Source organism: Palaemon carinicauda, chromosome 4, assembly GCF_036898095.1.
Source record: "Palaemon carinicauda isolate YSFRI2023 chromosome 4, ASM3689809v2, whole genome shotgun sequence".
Taxonomy (NCBI): domain Eukaryota; kingdom Metazoa; phylum Arthropoda; class Malacostraca; order Decapoda; family Palaemonidae; genus Palaemon; species Palaemon carinicauda.
Genome location: NC_090728.1, coordinates 180,242,219 through 180,258,472, shown reverse-complemented (window position 1 = coordinate 180,258,472; position 16,254 = coordinate 180,242,219). Strand labels below are relative to the sequence as shown.

The 16,254-nt window shown below is 42.1% G+C and overlaps 2 protein-coding genes across 3 annotated transcripts in view; one reads left to right on the top strand and one right to left on the bottom strand.

Moving 5' to 3' along the window:
* Positions 1-460: 460 nt before the first annotated feature.
* Positions 461-16,254, bottom strand: part of LOC137640248 (uncharacterized) — a 43,828-nt gene continuing 28,034 nt past the window's right edge. For both annotated transcript variants that reach the window (XM_068372823.1, XM_068372822.1), the window contains exons 2-4: positions 9,986-10,048; positions 8,055-8,159; positions 461-6,014 (exon numbers count right to left, since the gene is read on the bottom strand). In XM_068372823.1, coding sequence (XP_068228924.1) covers positions 5,884-6,014; positions 8,055-8,159; positions 9,986-10,040 — 291 coding nt within the window. In that variant the 5' untranslated portion in view covers positions 10,041-10,048 and the 3' untranslated portion in view covers positions 461-5,883. The remainder of the gene's footprint in view (positions 6,015-8,054; positions 8,160-9,985; positions 10,049-16,254) is intronic.
* LOC137640245 (UDP-glucuronosyltransferase 1A8-like) overlaps positions 11,084-16,254 on the top strand; it is a 107,615-nt gene continuing 102,444 nt past the window's right edge. Inside the window, exon 1 of the mRNA XM_068372819.1 lies at positions 11,084-11,216. The gene's annotated coding sequence lies outside the window, so the exon portion shown is untranslated. The remainder of the gene's footprint in view (positions 11,217-16,254) is intronic.

Here is a 16,254-nt window from a genome sequence, read left to right as displayed (position 1 = left end):
AGAACTTTCCTCTTGTTTGCGAGGGAAAGCTTGTGTTCAGCTTTTGTGTTAGACCTGCTGGTTGTCACAGGCGCTGCAGCCCGTCGGTCAGGCCTTGACTCTGTTTCCTACGCCTAGGAGTTTGCTAATCCACCAGGGGTGGTGTCAGAGCTTTCTCCAAAGCAGGTTTCCCCTTTTGGGGGAACGAGTCTCTCGTTCGCGAGAGGAGACTGCCCTTACACTTATGATTCTCCTCCAGGGGCGGAGCGAGAGCCTTGTCTTTAGCGATGTTCTCCTTCTGGAGAACAAACCTCCCCTGCGGAGGAGGTATCTTTAAAGCTGGATCAGTCTCCCCCTCGGGCGAAGTCTGCACTGCGTTCCTCTCCAGAGGATCGTAGGGTGGAAGGGTTTGTGACCCCTCTCCATCCTGGATGTTCTCCTCCTTGATTTGTGAGGAGACATCTTTTTGAACCTGCGATCACCCTTTGGGCTGGTGTGATCGTGAGCCTTTGGACTCTCATCATGTTGACCCTGCGGGTTCTCATGACCTTAGGAGTACTTTGAGCCTCCGTCGTGCTGGACTTTCGGGTTCGTGTGACTTGGAATCTTTGTGTTTCAGTTACGCTAAGCCTTTGGGCTCTCGTAACGATGGTTACGCTAAGCCTTCGGGCTCTCATGCCATCATAACCCTGGTTACGCTGAGCCCTTGGGCTCTCGTACCTCTCGTGACAGGGAATCTTCAGTTTCCTGTTGCGCTTGATCCTTCGGGGTCTCACAACACAGGTTACGCTGAGTCCTCGGGCTCTCGTGCCTTTAGTCACGCTAACCCTTCGGGGTCGTGACAGGAGAACTTCGGTTCCTCATTGCGCTAACCCTTCGGGGTCTTGCAACTTGGGTTACGCTGAGCCTTTGGACTCTCATTCCTTTAGTCACGCTGACCCTTTGGGGTTTCGTGGCAGGGAGACTGCGGTTTCCCGTTTAGTTGACCCTTTGGGATTCTTAACATCGGTATCGCTGAGCCTTTATGCTCTCATGCTGAACGCTACAATGAATGTTCGAATGTTCCGGTTCTCATAGCAGGGATTTCTCTCCTCGTTGCGCAACCTCTAGGGGTTCACACGATCACGCTGAACCTTCTGGTTCCCGAGACCCTCGTCATCAAGAGTTTGTCACGTAGAGCATTCGCACTCGCGCGACCAGCACTACGTTGAACCTTCCGGTTCTCGCAGCCCACATCCAGTTTTCCATTTAACAGGAATTAACGATGAGGTTCCTCGCCGTGTGGGTTCCAATAGGTCGCGCAATCGTGGTTCAAAATCCTCTGTTGCTCCCCCTCCTGGTTTTCCATCTCTTGACCCAGCTCTTTCTCGTGCTGCATCACGCGACAGAACAGTATCGCGCAACTCTATCGAAGCGCCAGCGCTTGACGTTTCTACGTCTCAGTCGAGTGAGAGTTCTCGCGGTTTGCCATCCTCACGGAACTAAACTCGTCTGGACCTGGTGGTCACATCCTCGGATGAAGTACCATCTCCTTTTTTGGGTGCAAAAGGTCATCCCTCCCAGGGTAACCCTCCTGCAAGGAGAGACACCCATCAGTCTCTCCAGTCTCAAAGGCCTCCATACAACGCCCTGACCCTATCCCTAAGGATAGGCCTGTGCCGATCTTGCCTGCCGGGAAGCCTCCCACAGGCAAGAGGGTTAAGAAACCTGCCTAGATTCCTAAACCCTGAGGTGAGGGATGCCTGCTGCCCAAGAGTTTTCTTCTCCCTACAGGTAACTATGACATAGTTCCTTTGGGTTCTGATCATGCTTCGCTTCGACTTCACACCTGTAAACGGTCCTACACCTCCTCTCTTAGAGAGGCCTTTCGCAACGAGTTACGGAAAAGATGTCTAGACACCTCAGACATTTTCCAGTGTCAGTCTTCCAGGCGAAGTGTTCAGTCCTTTGTGACTGATGTTGTGGAAAGGGGTTCTCCCCCTTCGAGGTCTTCACTCAGACACAGTTTGAGATAACTTGTCCCCTGTCAGATCTCAACCTCCTTCTGGGAACGCAGTTCAGGTCCTTCAGTCCCTGAATGCCACTCTATACAAACCTTTATGCCAGGCAACAGATTGCTTCCTTATATGGAAGACGGATTTTCTACTCACTTGGGCTTCGACCAAGAGAGTTAGCAAGTCGTATGATCCATCTTCTGATGTCTCCTACTCTAGGAGACGGGGAGAAGTAATTCTCAGCGACATCCCTGAGTTGATTGCCAAGACTCATAATCCGAGTGTGCTGTACCCTAGGTGCGGCCAATTCCAGATAGAGAGTCTTCGTTAGGTAATCGAAGACCCTTTCAACTGAGATTTTACCCAGTGAGGAGTCTGTGGTGTTACCTTAAGAGAACAACACCAGCTCGCCCCAGTGTGTCAACGCTGTTGACCAGCACAGGGAAGGTCAAGAGGAGGATCATAAGGATTTCCTTTTCCTCCCGGATTGGAAGGCTATTGACTTTGCTCCCAGTCCAGACCCTTTTCCATCCTAGGACCCAGAGTTCGTAACGTCAGGGGCGTTGCTACATCCCTGGCGTTCAAGAAATTACTCTGGCAGGTACTGTAAGCGGGCATGTGGAAGTGTCAATCAACTTTCACGGCCCACTACCTGCAAAGAGGTAACCCACAGGAGACCTTTTCCATTGGTCCTGTGGTGGTCGCACAACAAATGGTCTAAACACCTCAGGCTCCTTGATGGACAAGTAGCAGAGGGTTGAGGGCTGAGGTTACCCGGGTTAGCCTGGGGGAATGAGTAAAAATGACTGGCTCCTGTCTTCCTTTCACCTTCTCCCCTCTGGGGAAAACAGCTCCGCAAGCCTCAACATAGCTGACCTCACCTCGCTGCAGGTAAGACTCATTTCCCTTGTGCCTCCCAAATACTGCATAGAATAATACTTTGTTACGTCCCAAAAACCTTGTTGAGGGAGGGTTTTGTGTAAGTCTTAAGAACAATAGGTTCTGTACTCGAGTTCCTATGTTAAAGACAAGCCACACTGTCAGTTCCAATCGCACATAAGCTTCTGCAGGCTGCTATCAGTGCATTACCTCATATCGGCAGTTGATTTTAGCGAGGGTAGGGTTCCATCTACTATGGATCACAGATCAAAATATAGAGGACCCTGGGTCATGACCAAGGCCAGTTGGTGAGGACTTCCTCCCTCCTAAGATTAAGTCACCCTTATGAATAGTGGAGAGAGTATATTTGCGCCGAAACAGATAACAAATTTGTAAGTAATCTGTATTTTTCCTAGCATACAAACATGAAGCTATTTATACAAATTGGCCCATCACCCTGTCACCCAAGAAGTCTTGCCATAAAGCAAAGTGGTTATTCAGCCGAGAGGTGTGAGTGAGCGGTGTAGCCAGTCTACCCCACCTCCACCTGCTAACTAGCGGACATGGTAGTTATCACTCACTAAAAACTTATCATGGCTCGTCTTTCAGCTACGCCAAAAATATATACCCCTATAAGTAGCTTGAGGTTTGTATACTAGGGAAAATACAAATTACTGTACTTCCAAATTTATTATATTATTGATGTAATGTTTCTAGCTAAATTATTTGTTATATTAATCTCTATTATTCGCTGACTATTTTGAAAGAAGCAATACACTTCATTGATGAAATGTTTCAATAAAAAGAGGAAGGTTTTATTATAGAATTTCTTTAGAAGTAAATATGTTACTACTGTCATTCATACATGATTATATACAAAGAATAGATTCAAAGATCTCCTAACGATCTGAATAAAATAGAAATTGTCTTTTGATGAGATAGTAGAATGAATACACTTCATAATATATTTGTGTTTCATTTGAAATTGGAAATTCATTGTACCGAGACCTAGTTTAGTTACTGTGTTTATGAAGTTCTTAGAGGTTTAGCATGAAAGGTAAGAGGAAAAATAAACATTTCTTCCTATATACGAACAGGTTTTATTGTTGTTGTTTTTGGGAAGCACTCACTCACAAAAGCATTTAAAAATGTAGTATCAACTCTTGTGAGCTTCAGTTCCACACAACCTTGCACAGCCTGACAGTAATAGATCTTATAAGACAGTGATGGTCATGTAAGTTTTCCAAAGTTTTGTAGACTAGAAAATTGATATTGATATAAAACATTTGTTATGTAAAAATATATTGTATAATGATAATTGATGTAGTTACCCTTAAGATGATATTTGTTGTCAGGTTATCAGAACATAAATGATAACGGTTTATCTCGGACATTTGTTTTTCGGTCGTACTAATGTGAGTTTTCTTTGTGTAGAGGGAAAGGAATATGGGGTTTCTTTTTGAGGCCAACTTATGTTAACAAGGAAACCAAAGAATGAATATCTTATGGAGGGAATTTAGCGGAACATAGTAATGCAAAGAGTTTAGTAAATCATCAAAATGTAGTAGACCTAACTTATCCCCAAAATTTTTAAACCCGATAGATAATTTTCATTTCTGGAATCAATCTGCATGCATCATGTATTTCTTGTGGATGTAGATTATACATATTGGGCTCCTTTGAAAACATACAAAATTTGTAGTACATATTCTCTTTATAGAGTACTTGTACAGTATTGAATGTCAATTAGCCTCAGATGTTTCTAGTGCAATTTTATTATTAATGTTAACATACCTCCATTGATAATTGTGATATTGTGAGGCAGCATTCTTCTATGTTGACCATTGCCCTTTTAGAAATTATTTTAGTAATACTTTAGTAGTTATTTTCTTTGTAAGTACTACTACATTTAATTGCTTTGGTAAGTAATTTGAAGTAACTAACACATTTGGGAATTTACTGTATATTAAGTTAAAATATATAGTACATGTCATTCAATATTATCCTTATGTTTATGCAAAATGGTATTACTTACTGAAGTTGCTTTTTTAATTCAAGTATTGGAATGTAACGGCCATTTCAGGGATTAAATTTCCATAGTTCTTGAGAGTTCATTCCAGTCTTATAAACAAGCACCAGTAATGGAGTATAGCTTTAATTAATGAAACTCCAAATTCAAACATTTCAAGATTTTTAAATGAAATATCAAACAGTCACTTTTCAAGTTTGAAAGAGATGGAATAAAACAATTAAGGCCTTCAAAGAAAAATATTGGGGAAGGAGATTAATGTTCTTTCTAGGCTTAGTATACTGTAGGTATTGTATAAGTTGAGAAAAGTGAACAAAATGGGAATAGAAAGTAAAGGCTCTACTCATCTGATACCCAAGCCATATATGTCTTAATACCATAAGTGTTTGCTGTATCTCTTTGTTTCAGAATACATTTTTAATTGATGCAATTCTGTACATAAAACTAATGTGGGAAGTGTTGTAAACATAAGACTGATTTTGGTGAATGATAGAGTATGAAATTTTGTCAAAGACCATAAAATAATTATAGGCCACGCCAACTTTAGTGGGTATTCGTAATCTTTCCCTAATTTGTTTGTGTTAAAATGAAAACTGGTAATAAATAGGATTATGTATATAATAGAAAAATGCCTCATCTTGGAATAGTCCAAGTAAAAGCTTAAGAGAAATCATACATGTATTCAAAAGTGTATGAAGCAAGGTTACTGTTTTCTTGAGATTGCTGTCATTTAAAAATAAAAGTTTTCATGTAAGTAGTTCTTGGAAGATATGAAAAATTTAATTAATATGATTTTTAAGTTTTAATGTACTGTATTTTAGAATTTAGGAAGTATATTAGCAATAACTATTTCCTGATAATAGTTGTATTACCAGATGCAATTAGAAAAGTAAGACCAGCCCATTCGTCAGAGTTCATTAGGGCATTCTCATTTGTAGCTTTGTTGAGCACCAGTTGACTGAATTTCAGGGACAATAAATTCCACGCTTTGAGAGAGGAATTTCAGTCATTCAGGTCCTCTGTCCATCTCCTGTGCACTGCTGCATACAGTACAACAAAGGCATAAACGGTAACTCCAGCGATGACAATAAGGATACAGGCGAACACAATGCTCAAGAAGCCCTCATCAATACCTGGAAATAGTTTCTTAGAATTATTCTGGATGAGCATATATAGTTCATTTAAAGTATCATGTTACATCTTTGTTAGGTTTTTTTTATTTAATAATGACATACATACTTAGATATCACATATAGAAATTTCTCACCTGTTAATTTTTTGTTTGATTATCAGCATAAACTTTTCATTTCTTGAAGTAAGCATACAGCAAACTATGCATTAATATGATTCTGGGAAATTGGCCAATTTATGTAAGCATTTTTTAAAGATAATTCATGTTGTATGTATACTTTTCATTTGCATAGTGATGTATTATTAAATAGATACGAATTTTGTGTTTTATACAAACATCAATTCTGCTGGGGGCAAATGGATTAACCATGTAAACTGGAATTGAAAGGCAAAGTGGTATCATTGTTGACTGAATATCTATGACTTACCTCAATTGGTTTCCATGGAAGGGAGATGTTTCAGCTTGTTTACCTTTTTAGTTTTTAGTTTTATGTTTGTCCTATTTTCCTGTGTTCCTTTCAGACTTGTTTCTACTCAAGTGCATTTTGATTGCATCGAATGCCTCTCTTTCAAATATTCTTTAGTGTGTTTGTGTGTATTTGATTATTTTATATGGTGCTTCTCAAGCATACCAGCTCCTTCATAGCTTCTTTCTGTTGTTATATTCTGATTTTTACTACAAAAACTCATGTAAATCACACTTTGAATAGCATCCCTTATGGAGCATGACTGTAGGAAGGCCTTACAAGTTGAAGGACAGTTTTGAAAATGAACAAGAAAATTCTGAATGTGAAAATTGAAGAAAGGGAAACAAAATGATGAGGGAAGCCATTGTTTAACTTGGTAAATGAATGAACCTGAACCACTAGGGTAGAGGGGTGATTTTTGTGTTATTTTTGAGTAGTTGAATTGCTAAAGCTACTAAAACTGATAGCGCTATTAGGAGCTGATAAGTACCGAGATGATTTAATTTTGATATTTTTTTTTATTTCACATCATGGTTATCTCACAATACTGGCTAATGTTGGCTACCTCTCATTTGCTTCAATTACATACATATAGTAATTGGAATTTAGGGGAAAGGAGCAATTATTGAATTACATATTAACATTAATGGTGGAAACATACAGTGATGCATTTTCTCTTCTTTGCTGTCATGCCATTATTACTGTACTGCAAGAGAAATCATTCCTCTTCTTTTGACTCACTCATTTAAGAATATAAATACAGTGCATAAAAACTTTGTTAATAACCACCAAATCTTGGTGATGAAGGTGCACTATAGGCATAATTGGAAGGTTTTTGCAGTGTCTCTGGTCCTGAACTGCACCCTATTTTTAGCATTTTTAACCCTTTTACCCCCAGGCTCTTTGGAAATTTCCAACCCTTAACCCCCAAGGGGTTATTTTTTTCCCAGCACATTTTGCAGTATATATTTTTTAAATTGTTCTAACAGCCTTAATTTTGGTCATAGAGAGGTCAGGTTGGTCTCATTCTCTTGGAAAATGCCTGAATTTTTTCAAAAATTTATCAAAAATATGAAAAAAAAAATTCTTATAGCATTTTTTTGCAAGGATGTACCGGTACGTCCATGGGGGTAAAGGGATGGGTTTTGTGAAACGTACCAGTACGTCCTTTGGGGGTAAAAGGGTTAATTGCCTCCCTAGCCCCAGTGCTTGGTCATGTAGCCCAAATTCATATATGCAATCTGGCTCCCATTGCTCACACCAAGTGTTCCCCTTGATTGATCCAGATTGTTGAAGGTTTACTCCACAAAATTCTGCACAAGACCTTGAATTTTAAGAATTAACTGCAGATACTGTAATAAAATCTTATGCTATAGACTGTACATGTAGATACTATTTATATGATTCCAATGGGGTAGTTATTATACTTGTTTCTTTTGAATGCGTTTTTAAGGTGATGTGAATAAATACCCAAAGCTATAAGCTCAAATAGTCGAGTGCCTTAGTCTCGGGAAAATGCAATACTGTACTATTAAAAAATGTACATTTTATGAGCTATAATTTCCTGTACAGTACCTGATTTCTTTTTTCCTCCTGTGCGATCATTGACGATCGCTTTCATCTGCCGAAGACGTTCTCGTAGCTCCTCCACATTCTCTTCTCCATTTTCTTCACCAACCCCTTGGAGAAATAAAGATTATTATACAAATTTAACATTTTAATTTGATTTTATGTTTGTCTATCAACATAATAAAACAATACGGTACGACGAATATTTTGAGTATACAGTAATCATATTACGGTATAGTACTTTGAAAGATTTTTGATGACTAACAACCTATTAGAAATTATACTGTACGTCACCAAAAACAAATTTTATGTTAATACTGTATATGGTTTTTAAATGATTAAATTTAGAATTAAGAAATATATTTAATGCGTTGATTTTCATAAAGTTATTCAAAATGATAATCCATTTACAAAGAATGTTTTTACTTGTTCAAGAATAAATCATCCTTTTAGAATTAAAAGGAAACATTTAAAAGTTAAGCTACTTGGTGGAGATAGGTCTATTCCTCTAATCATGAAATGACATAATGCAGATATATGTACAGCTTGCATGACCCCAAGTATACTCAAGCCTTGCTTCGTGACTGAATGGTGAAATTTAATTTCACACTGATCTATCCCGACTTAGTATGAGTCCTACTATGGAAGTTAGTGTTTCTTCATTTTGCTTAAAGGCTTTGTAGTGATAAACATGTAAAACAAAGTAAGGAAAGTGAGTTTTCAAGAGTTCAGTTTGGCTATAAAAATTTCATGTACAGAATATATGGGAAAAATTTACTTGTATATTTTTTCTACTCTGTGTATTCATTATAAAGAATAAACTCTTGAACACTGCCACAATGGTGAGTATGTGTTTATTTCAGCTTTATTAAAATGTGTTTTCATTTGACAGAATATGGATCCCTGAGAGTAAGTACTCTTAAGGCCCACACTCGGCCTCTTATCAGTGGCACGAAAAAGGGAAGAGGGGCCTCTATTCAGTGGAGAGTGGCTGCTACTGTTTCGTGGTTCCACGAAAAAGTGGAGAGGGGACTCTTTTCAGTGGATGGTGGCTAAAAGTGGAGAGGGGCCTCTTTTCAGTGGATGGTGGCTAAAAGTGGAGAGGGGCCTCTTTTCAGTGGATGGTGGCTAAAAGTGGAGAGGGGCCTCTTTTCAGTGGATGGTGGCTAAAAGTGGAGAGGGGCCTCGTTTCAGTAGATGGTGACTAAAAGTGGAGAGGGGACTCTTTTCAGTGGATGGTGGCTAAAAGTGGAGAGGGGCCTCTTTTCAGTGGATGGTGGCTAAAAGTGGAGAGGGGCCTCTTTTCAGTGGATGGTGGCTAAAAGTGGAGAGGGGCCTCTTTTCAGTGGATGGTGGCTAAAAGTGGAGAGGGGCCTCTTTTCAGTGGATGGTGGCTAAAAGTGGAGAGGGGCCTCGTTTCAGTAGATGGTGACTAAAAGTGGAGAGGGGACTCTTTTCAGTGGATGGTGGCTGCCATGGAAAAGTGGAGAGGGAAGCTGTGAACACCCCGCCACTAAAAAATTGGCTTATGTGCAGATATCCATAAAAACTTGCGTTTCATTTCTTGCCACAAAACAGTGGTAGCCACCGTCCACTGAAAAGAGGCCTGACTAAGGGGACCCCTTAGATCCTTCTTCAGAGTCAACCTCACCTTAAATTATAGTGCTTTGGTTATAATTTTACCATTGGAGTGTTAATTCATTTGGATATATTACTTTGGTTAGACAGAAGTATTCAAGAAATGTGAGAAAATTGAAAAGGTAAGAGTAGTAATTATGGCTATTAAAGTACTGTGTATGACTTGCTTAAAAATAGAAATGAAAACATATTCTACATAGAGTACGAAATATACTGTTCATAGTAGCCTACTAGGGGGTTATGAGCTTCGGTATAAAGGACATTGACTTTCACTAAGCTTGTGTTTCTTTATTACTTACCAGTGTAAACTGAGTGAGCTGCAGGTCTGTTCCGAACGCCATCATAATTCTCCATGTCTCTGTCTGTAAGAAAAAAAAAAAAGAGAACAGTCATAAGTATTCTTAGCATCAGAATACTGTACATATTCTCTGTTGTTGCTGCTGCTTAATTTCTACTGATTCCTTTTTTTTTAGTTTTGGAATCCCCTTTTCTGAATTTTTTTTTTTTCAAACAAAATATTTTGAATGTACTGTTTTACAAAGGGTATGTATTCACCCGTCTGTTTTGCCATTTTAATTAGTTTGTTTGTTTGTGTGGAAGCAATTTTACACAAAAACTACTTTACTGATTTTGACCATACTTGGTAGTCATGTTGGCTATGGTCCAAGGATGAATCTGTAACATTCTGGATAAATTTCATCAAAGTACAAGTACTTTGAAAATGATAAAAATGTTAAGTAGACAGCAAATATTTTGTTTGTGAGCATCATAATGCTAAACTACTGAACCTGTTTCAACAAAACTTTTTGGACGTGTGGTATGACCCAAGGACGCATTTATATTTTGAAGAAAACGCTGTATAGTACTGTATACTGAAGTACAAGTACACTGTGGAATCAAGAGCAAAATAAGACTTCTTGTCATGGCAAAGGCATGCTCTCTACCGAGTGCCCCTCTAGTATTTTTTAGTGTTCAGTTATACTGCTCCATATATTTGGCATTTATTATGAAACTGTAATGTACAGTAGTAACAGTAGGTAGCATTTACTTCTTTGGCATACATACACATGAAATTTTGTAGTGAGGTATTGTATCTCTTAACTATTTTAGCACTGTAGTACTTTGAAATGTCTTTTTCAAGTGTATAGTATTCTTGGGTGAATTCTATAGTAACCATATAAAAATCCTTACTGTTGTTGGGACCTGTGATAAGTTTCCTCAATAATGTGTAGACTGTATTTTTTGTTTTTTGTTTTTAAGATGCACCAATGTACGGACATTTTAAACACATCTGTTTTCTTTACAGAATGGCAGTTTATTGAATATTTGACACATTGCATTGTATATTATAGACTTAGCCAAGATTTTTATGCCAATGTTTTTCTTTTCTTTTGTAGCTCAAATTGATTTGAAGTGGAAATATTTTGAGGCAACTGCTCATAGATTATAGTAGACAGTAGCCACAGAAGTTATATCAGTAGGAGTGATCGCCATTTGGTTTATTCTTGCTTAGTGTCACAGGATTTCTGGGTGAGTATACTATTTGTATTTTTTAAGCTTCTTTTTTAAAATAGAACATTTTACATCCATATGACTAAAGATATTTCAAATCTATTTCAAATACAAACAGCATTTTTAGTTATGGAAGTTAAAACATTTCAGGTTCCAGTACAGGATTTAGTTACTATTTGTTTCTCAAAATATCATTGCTTGTAGTTTAACCCCTTTCATAGTTAAAAAGATTGTCCAATAAACTTCAATTCCCCCCTTAGAAAAGCAAAAGTAGCCTGTTATCTATGCATGGGGATATTCCAGTGTTATGAGCAGGCAAGAATCTTTTTCCATGCAGCTGAAGAACAATTCACAAAGTTATTGAAATCGTATGGAGCTAATTTCTAACTTCTGCTGATTAATTTGCTCTTTTTCAATATTAAACTTACCCGATAATCATGTAGCTGTCAACTCCGTTGCCCGACAGAATTCTACGGGAGGGATACGCCAGCTATCACTATACTAGAAGGGGGTGTACTCACCAGCGCCACCTGTGGCCAGGTACTGCAGTACTTCTTGTTGACACCACCTCACTTTTTCCTCTGTCGTGCTTCCGGCAAGACGTTCTGGGATACGCTTATGATTTTGGAGTATTGTTCACGGTTTTTGGTGAAGTATTTCTCTAAGATTTCAGCTTTCGCTATACTGGAAACTTTTCTAATTAGCTTAGATAGCTTTTATTTGGTTTTGATTAATGGTTAACGATCTTTTTGCTTGATTTGGAATCCCCCTTGACTAACTCTTTGATTCAAGATGTCTGACCTTTCACAAGCCCCACCCCATAGACGATGTAGGTCTTGTAATAGGCGTGTTCCGAAGGCCTCGGTTGATCCTCACACCGCTTGTTCTGACTGTAGGGAAAGACCCTGTCAGTTGGAAGATCGATGTGAGGAATGCGCCGGACTTTCGGAACTTGAATTTGTTCGATTCCTGAAATATTCAACCAAGTTAGAGAGAGAGAGAGAGTTAGGAGGAGTTCTTCTCGCTCTTCACTTTTTTCCTCACCTCATGATCCTCAACCTTTTCCTCCCCCTGTAGTGGCTACCCCCGAACCTTCTATTTGTGCTCAACCTGATATGTCCGATGTTTTGCGTGCCATTCAGGCTTTAGGTGACAAAGTGGAATCGGTGGTTAGTGACCATAAGTCTCTTATGGCAGAAGTCAAAGAACTTAAGGTCAAAAGTGCAGTGGGAGGTGATAGTGCCAGTGCTGTGCCAAGTGCTAGTGTCAGTGCGGTGCCAAGTGCTAGTGTCAGTGTCAGTGTGGTGCGTGAGGGTACTTCTGTGCGTGCCAGTCGTCCTCCCAGTCCGGGACCTCTTGCAAGCTCCCAAGCCCAGGGGAGAAGCAATGTCGAAGGGCAAAAGGGTTCGGCAGGCCTTGATCGGCGCACAGAAGTATCCTCGGTGGTTGCGGGCGTGTCTTACAGAGACCGTCACTCCCACCCGCAGACGATTGAGCCCGTCTTTTACTCGTCTGCAGAAGAAATGTCAGGGAGAAAACGCTGGACTCAGGTCTCAAGACCTCTCAAACGCAAAGTCCAGACCTCAAGAGTTCTACAACCTGGTTGCAGTCATTGGATTAGCTCTGACTCTCCGCAGTCATCAGGTGACTGCACACCTCCTAAGAGAGGTAAGGTGATGCCGCAACAGACCTCATCTTCTGTTAAGGCTTTGCCTCAGCAGACCTTAGCGTCTGTCGACCCCAAGATGACTTTGCTGCAGTCCATGCAGTCACAGCTTGCGGTCTTAATGCGTGAGTGTCAGGCTGAGAAGGTTACACCTCCTCCTGCGATCGCTCCGCCTCACCGCAGTCCAGTCTGCCAGGCGTACGAATTTGAGGTTCCTCAGGATACCTTACCGCGTACTGAGTTGCCAGTTACCAGCGGTGTGCAGCAACCTCCGCCTTCCTTAAGGCAACCTCAGCAATGGGAGCAGGAGTCTTATGCCTTACTTCCTCCGCTTCCGCTTGCGGTTCCACCAGCGAGGCAACAATCTCTTGAGGTACGACAACCTCTTCCATCCATGAGGCAGCCACCTCAGCACTCGCTGCAGCGACCTCAACCCTCCTCAAGGCGAGAGCCTCAACTCCTTAGGCTAGCACCTCAGGAACCTCAACTCGCGAGACAAGAACTGCGTTCTGCGCAGCCGCTACCTCAACTCTCGCAGCTCACACCTCAGGAACCTCATCTCGTTCCTCAGGAACCTGCTACTGCGCATCCGCAACCCTTACAGCAAGCGCAACTCTTGAGACAAGAAACTCATGCTAGGAGTCAGCCACCTCAACCCATGCGCCTACCTTCCTCTACTCTTCTTGACCAGTCTTTGCAGCCTGAACCTCAGGTTTTAACTCAGCAACAGAGACTTGAGGATGAAACCACAAGCGTTTATGCACCCGCTTGTTCAGATTCTGCTGTTCAGCATACCACTGTTACATTACCTCTCACTTCGCTACACTCTGGTGATGAGGTTTCTGAGGAGGAAGCTGCGCACCTGGATCCCTCATCAGACGTGGAAGAACCCAAGTCTTCTCCTCTACCCATTGACTTTCGTAAGGTCCTGGCTCTTTTCAGAGAGGTATACCCGGACCATTTTGTTTCTGCTACCCCCCGCTCTCCTCCATCTGAGTTTTCGCTGGGCATGTAACCTGTTAAGTCAACTTATACTAAGCTCGTCTTTGCTAGGTCATCTAAGAGAGCTTTAAGAATATTAGGGGAGTGGTTGCAGTCTAAACAGCAACTAGGGAAGACTTCCTTTATGTTCCCACCTACTAAGCTCACTTCTAAGGCGGGCGTATGGTATGCCACAGGAGAGGAACCAGGCTTGGGAGTCCCTGCCTCTGCCCAGGCTGACTTCTCAAGTTTGGTCGACTCTCCTCGTAGATCAGCAATGAGGCGCTCTAAGGTTTGCTGGACCTTCTCCGATTTAGACCACTTCCTAAAGGGTGTATTTTGTGTCTTTGAGATGTTCAATTTTCTAGACTGGTGCCTGGGGGCCCTGAGCAAGAAGACCTCCCCTGCGGACAAGGACTCGGCCATGCTTTTAATGTCCTGCATGGATAAAGCAATTCGGGATGGGTCTGGCGAGCTTGCTTCAATGTTTGTGTCAGGAGTTCTTAAGAAAAGGGAGCAACTTTGCACCTTTCTTTCTCCCAGCATCACACCTTGTCAAAGGTCTCAACTCCTTTTTGCTCCGCTTTCTAAGTTCTTGTTTCCCGAAGAGCTTATCAAGGATTTGTCTGCGGCCCTGATTCAGAAGGACACTCATGATCTTGTGGCCTCTTCAGCTCGTAAGACTAAGGTTGCTCCCTCAGTTCCCAGGACTTACCGCACCCCAGTGGCTGATACTCCTGCTACAAGGTTTATTCCGCCCTTTCGTGGCAGAGCCCCCAGCCGAGGAAGCTCCCGTCCAGACTCTTCCAGGAGCAGGTCTAGGAAAGGTCCCACGACTTCAAAAGGCAAACACTGACTCTCCTCCTCTCCAGACAGCAGTAGGAGCCAGACTCAAGACCTTCTGGCAAGCTTGGGAAAGGAGAGGTGCAGGCGCCCAGTCTGTCAGGTGGCTAAGGGAGGGTTACAGGATACCATTCTGCCGCAAACCCCCTCTGACCACTTCTCCCATCAACCTCTCTCCCAACTACAAGGAAAAGGACAAGAGGCTAGCGTTGCACCAGGAGGTGTCGCTCCTGTTACAGAAGAAGGCAGTGGTTATAGTCCGGGACCATCAATCCCCGGGCTTCTACAACCGTCTCTTTCTGGTGGCCAAGAAGACAGGAGGTTGGAGACCGGTGCTGGACGTCAGCGCGCTCAATGCTTATGTCACCAAGCAGACGTTCACTATGGAGACGACGAAGTCGGTCCTAGCAGCGGTCAGGCAGGAGGACTGGATGGTCTCGTTGGATCTGAAAGACGCTTACTTTCACGTTCCTATTCATCCAGACTCCCAACCTTTCCTGAGATTCGTTTTTGGAAAGGTTGTGTACCAATTCCAAGCCCTGTGTTTTGGCCTAAGCACAGCTCCTATGGTGTTTACGCATCTGATGAGGAATATTGCAAAATTCCTCCACTTATCGGACATCAGAGCCTCCCTTTATTTAGACGACTGGCTGTTGAGAGCCTCCACGAGTCGTCGCTGTCTGGAGAGTCTCAACTGGACTTTAGACTTGATCAAGGAACTGGGTCTGTTAGTCAACTTAGAAAAGTCCCAGCTCATTCCCTCCCAATCCATAGTTTACCTGGGAATGGAGATTCGGAGTCAGGATTTTCGGGCTTTTCCATCGGCCCCAAGGATAAGCCAAGCCCTAGATTGCATCCTGAGCATGCTGAAGAGGAACAGTTGCTCGGTGAGACAGTGGATGAGTCTCACAGGGACCCTGTCATCATTAGCCCTGTTCGTCGAGTTAGGGAGACTCCACCTCCGCCCTCTCCAATTCCATCTAGCAGCTCATTGGGACAAGGATTTGACGCTCGAAGCAGTCTCTATCCCTGTCACCAAAGAGATGAAGACCACTCTCTTGTGGTGGAAGACCAACCTCCTTCTCAAGGAGGGCCTATCGTTAGCGATTCAGACCCCCAATCTTCATCTCTTCTCGGATGCGTCAGACTCGGGCTGGGGCGCGACCTTGAACGGACAGGAATGCTCGGGAACGTGGAACAGGGAACAGGAAACGCTCCACATCAACTGCAAGGAGCTACTGGCAGTTCATATGGCCCTAATGAACTTCAAGTCCCTCCTGCTAGGCAAGGTGGTGGAGGTGAACTCCGACAACACCACAGCCTTGGCTTACATCTCCAAGCAGGGAGGGACCCATTCGAGGAACCTGTACGAGATAGCAAGGGACCTCCTCATTTGGTCAAGAAGTCTAAACCTCACTCTAGTAACGAGGTTCATTCAGGGCAACATGAACGTCTCAGCAGATCGCCTAAGCAGAAAAGATCAAGTCATCCCCACGGAATGGACCCTTCACAAGAGCGTGTGCAACAGACTTTGGACCTTGTGGGGTCAGCCTACGATAGATCTGT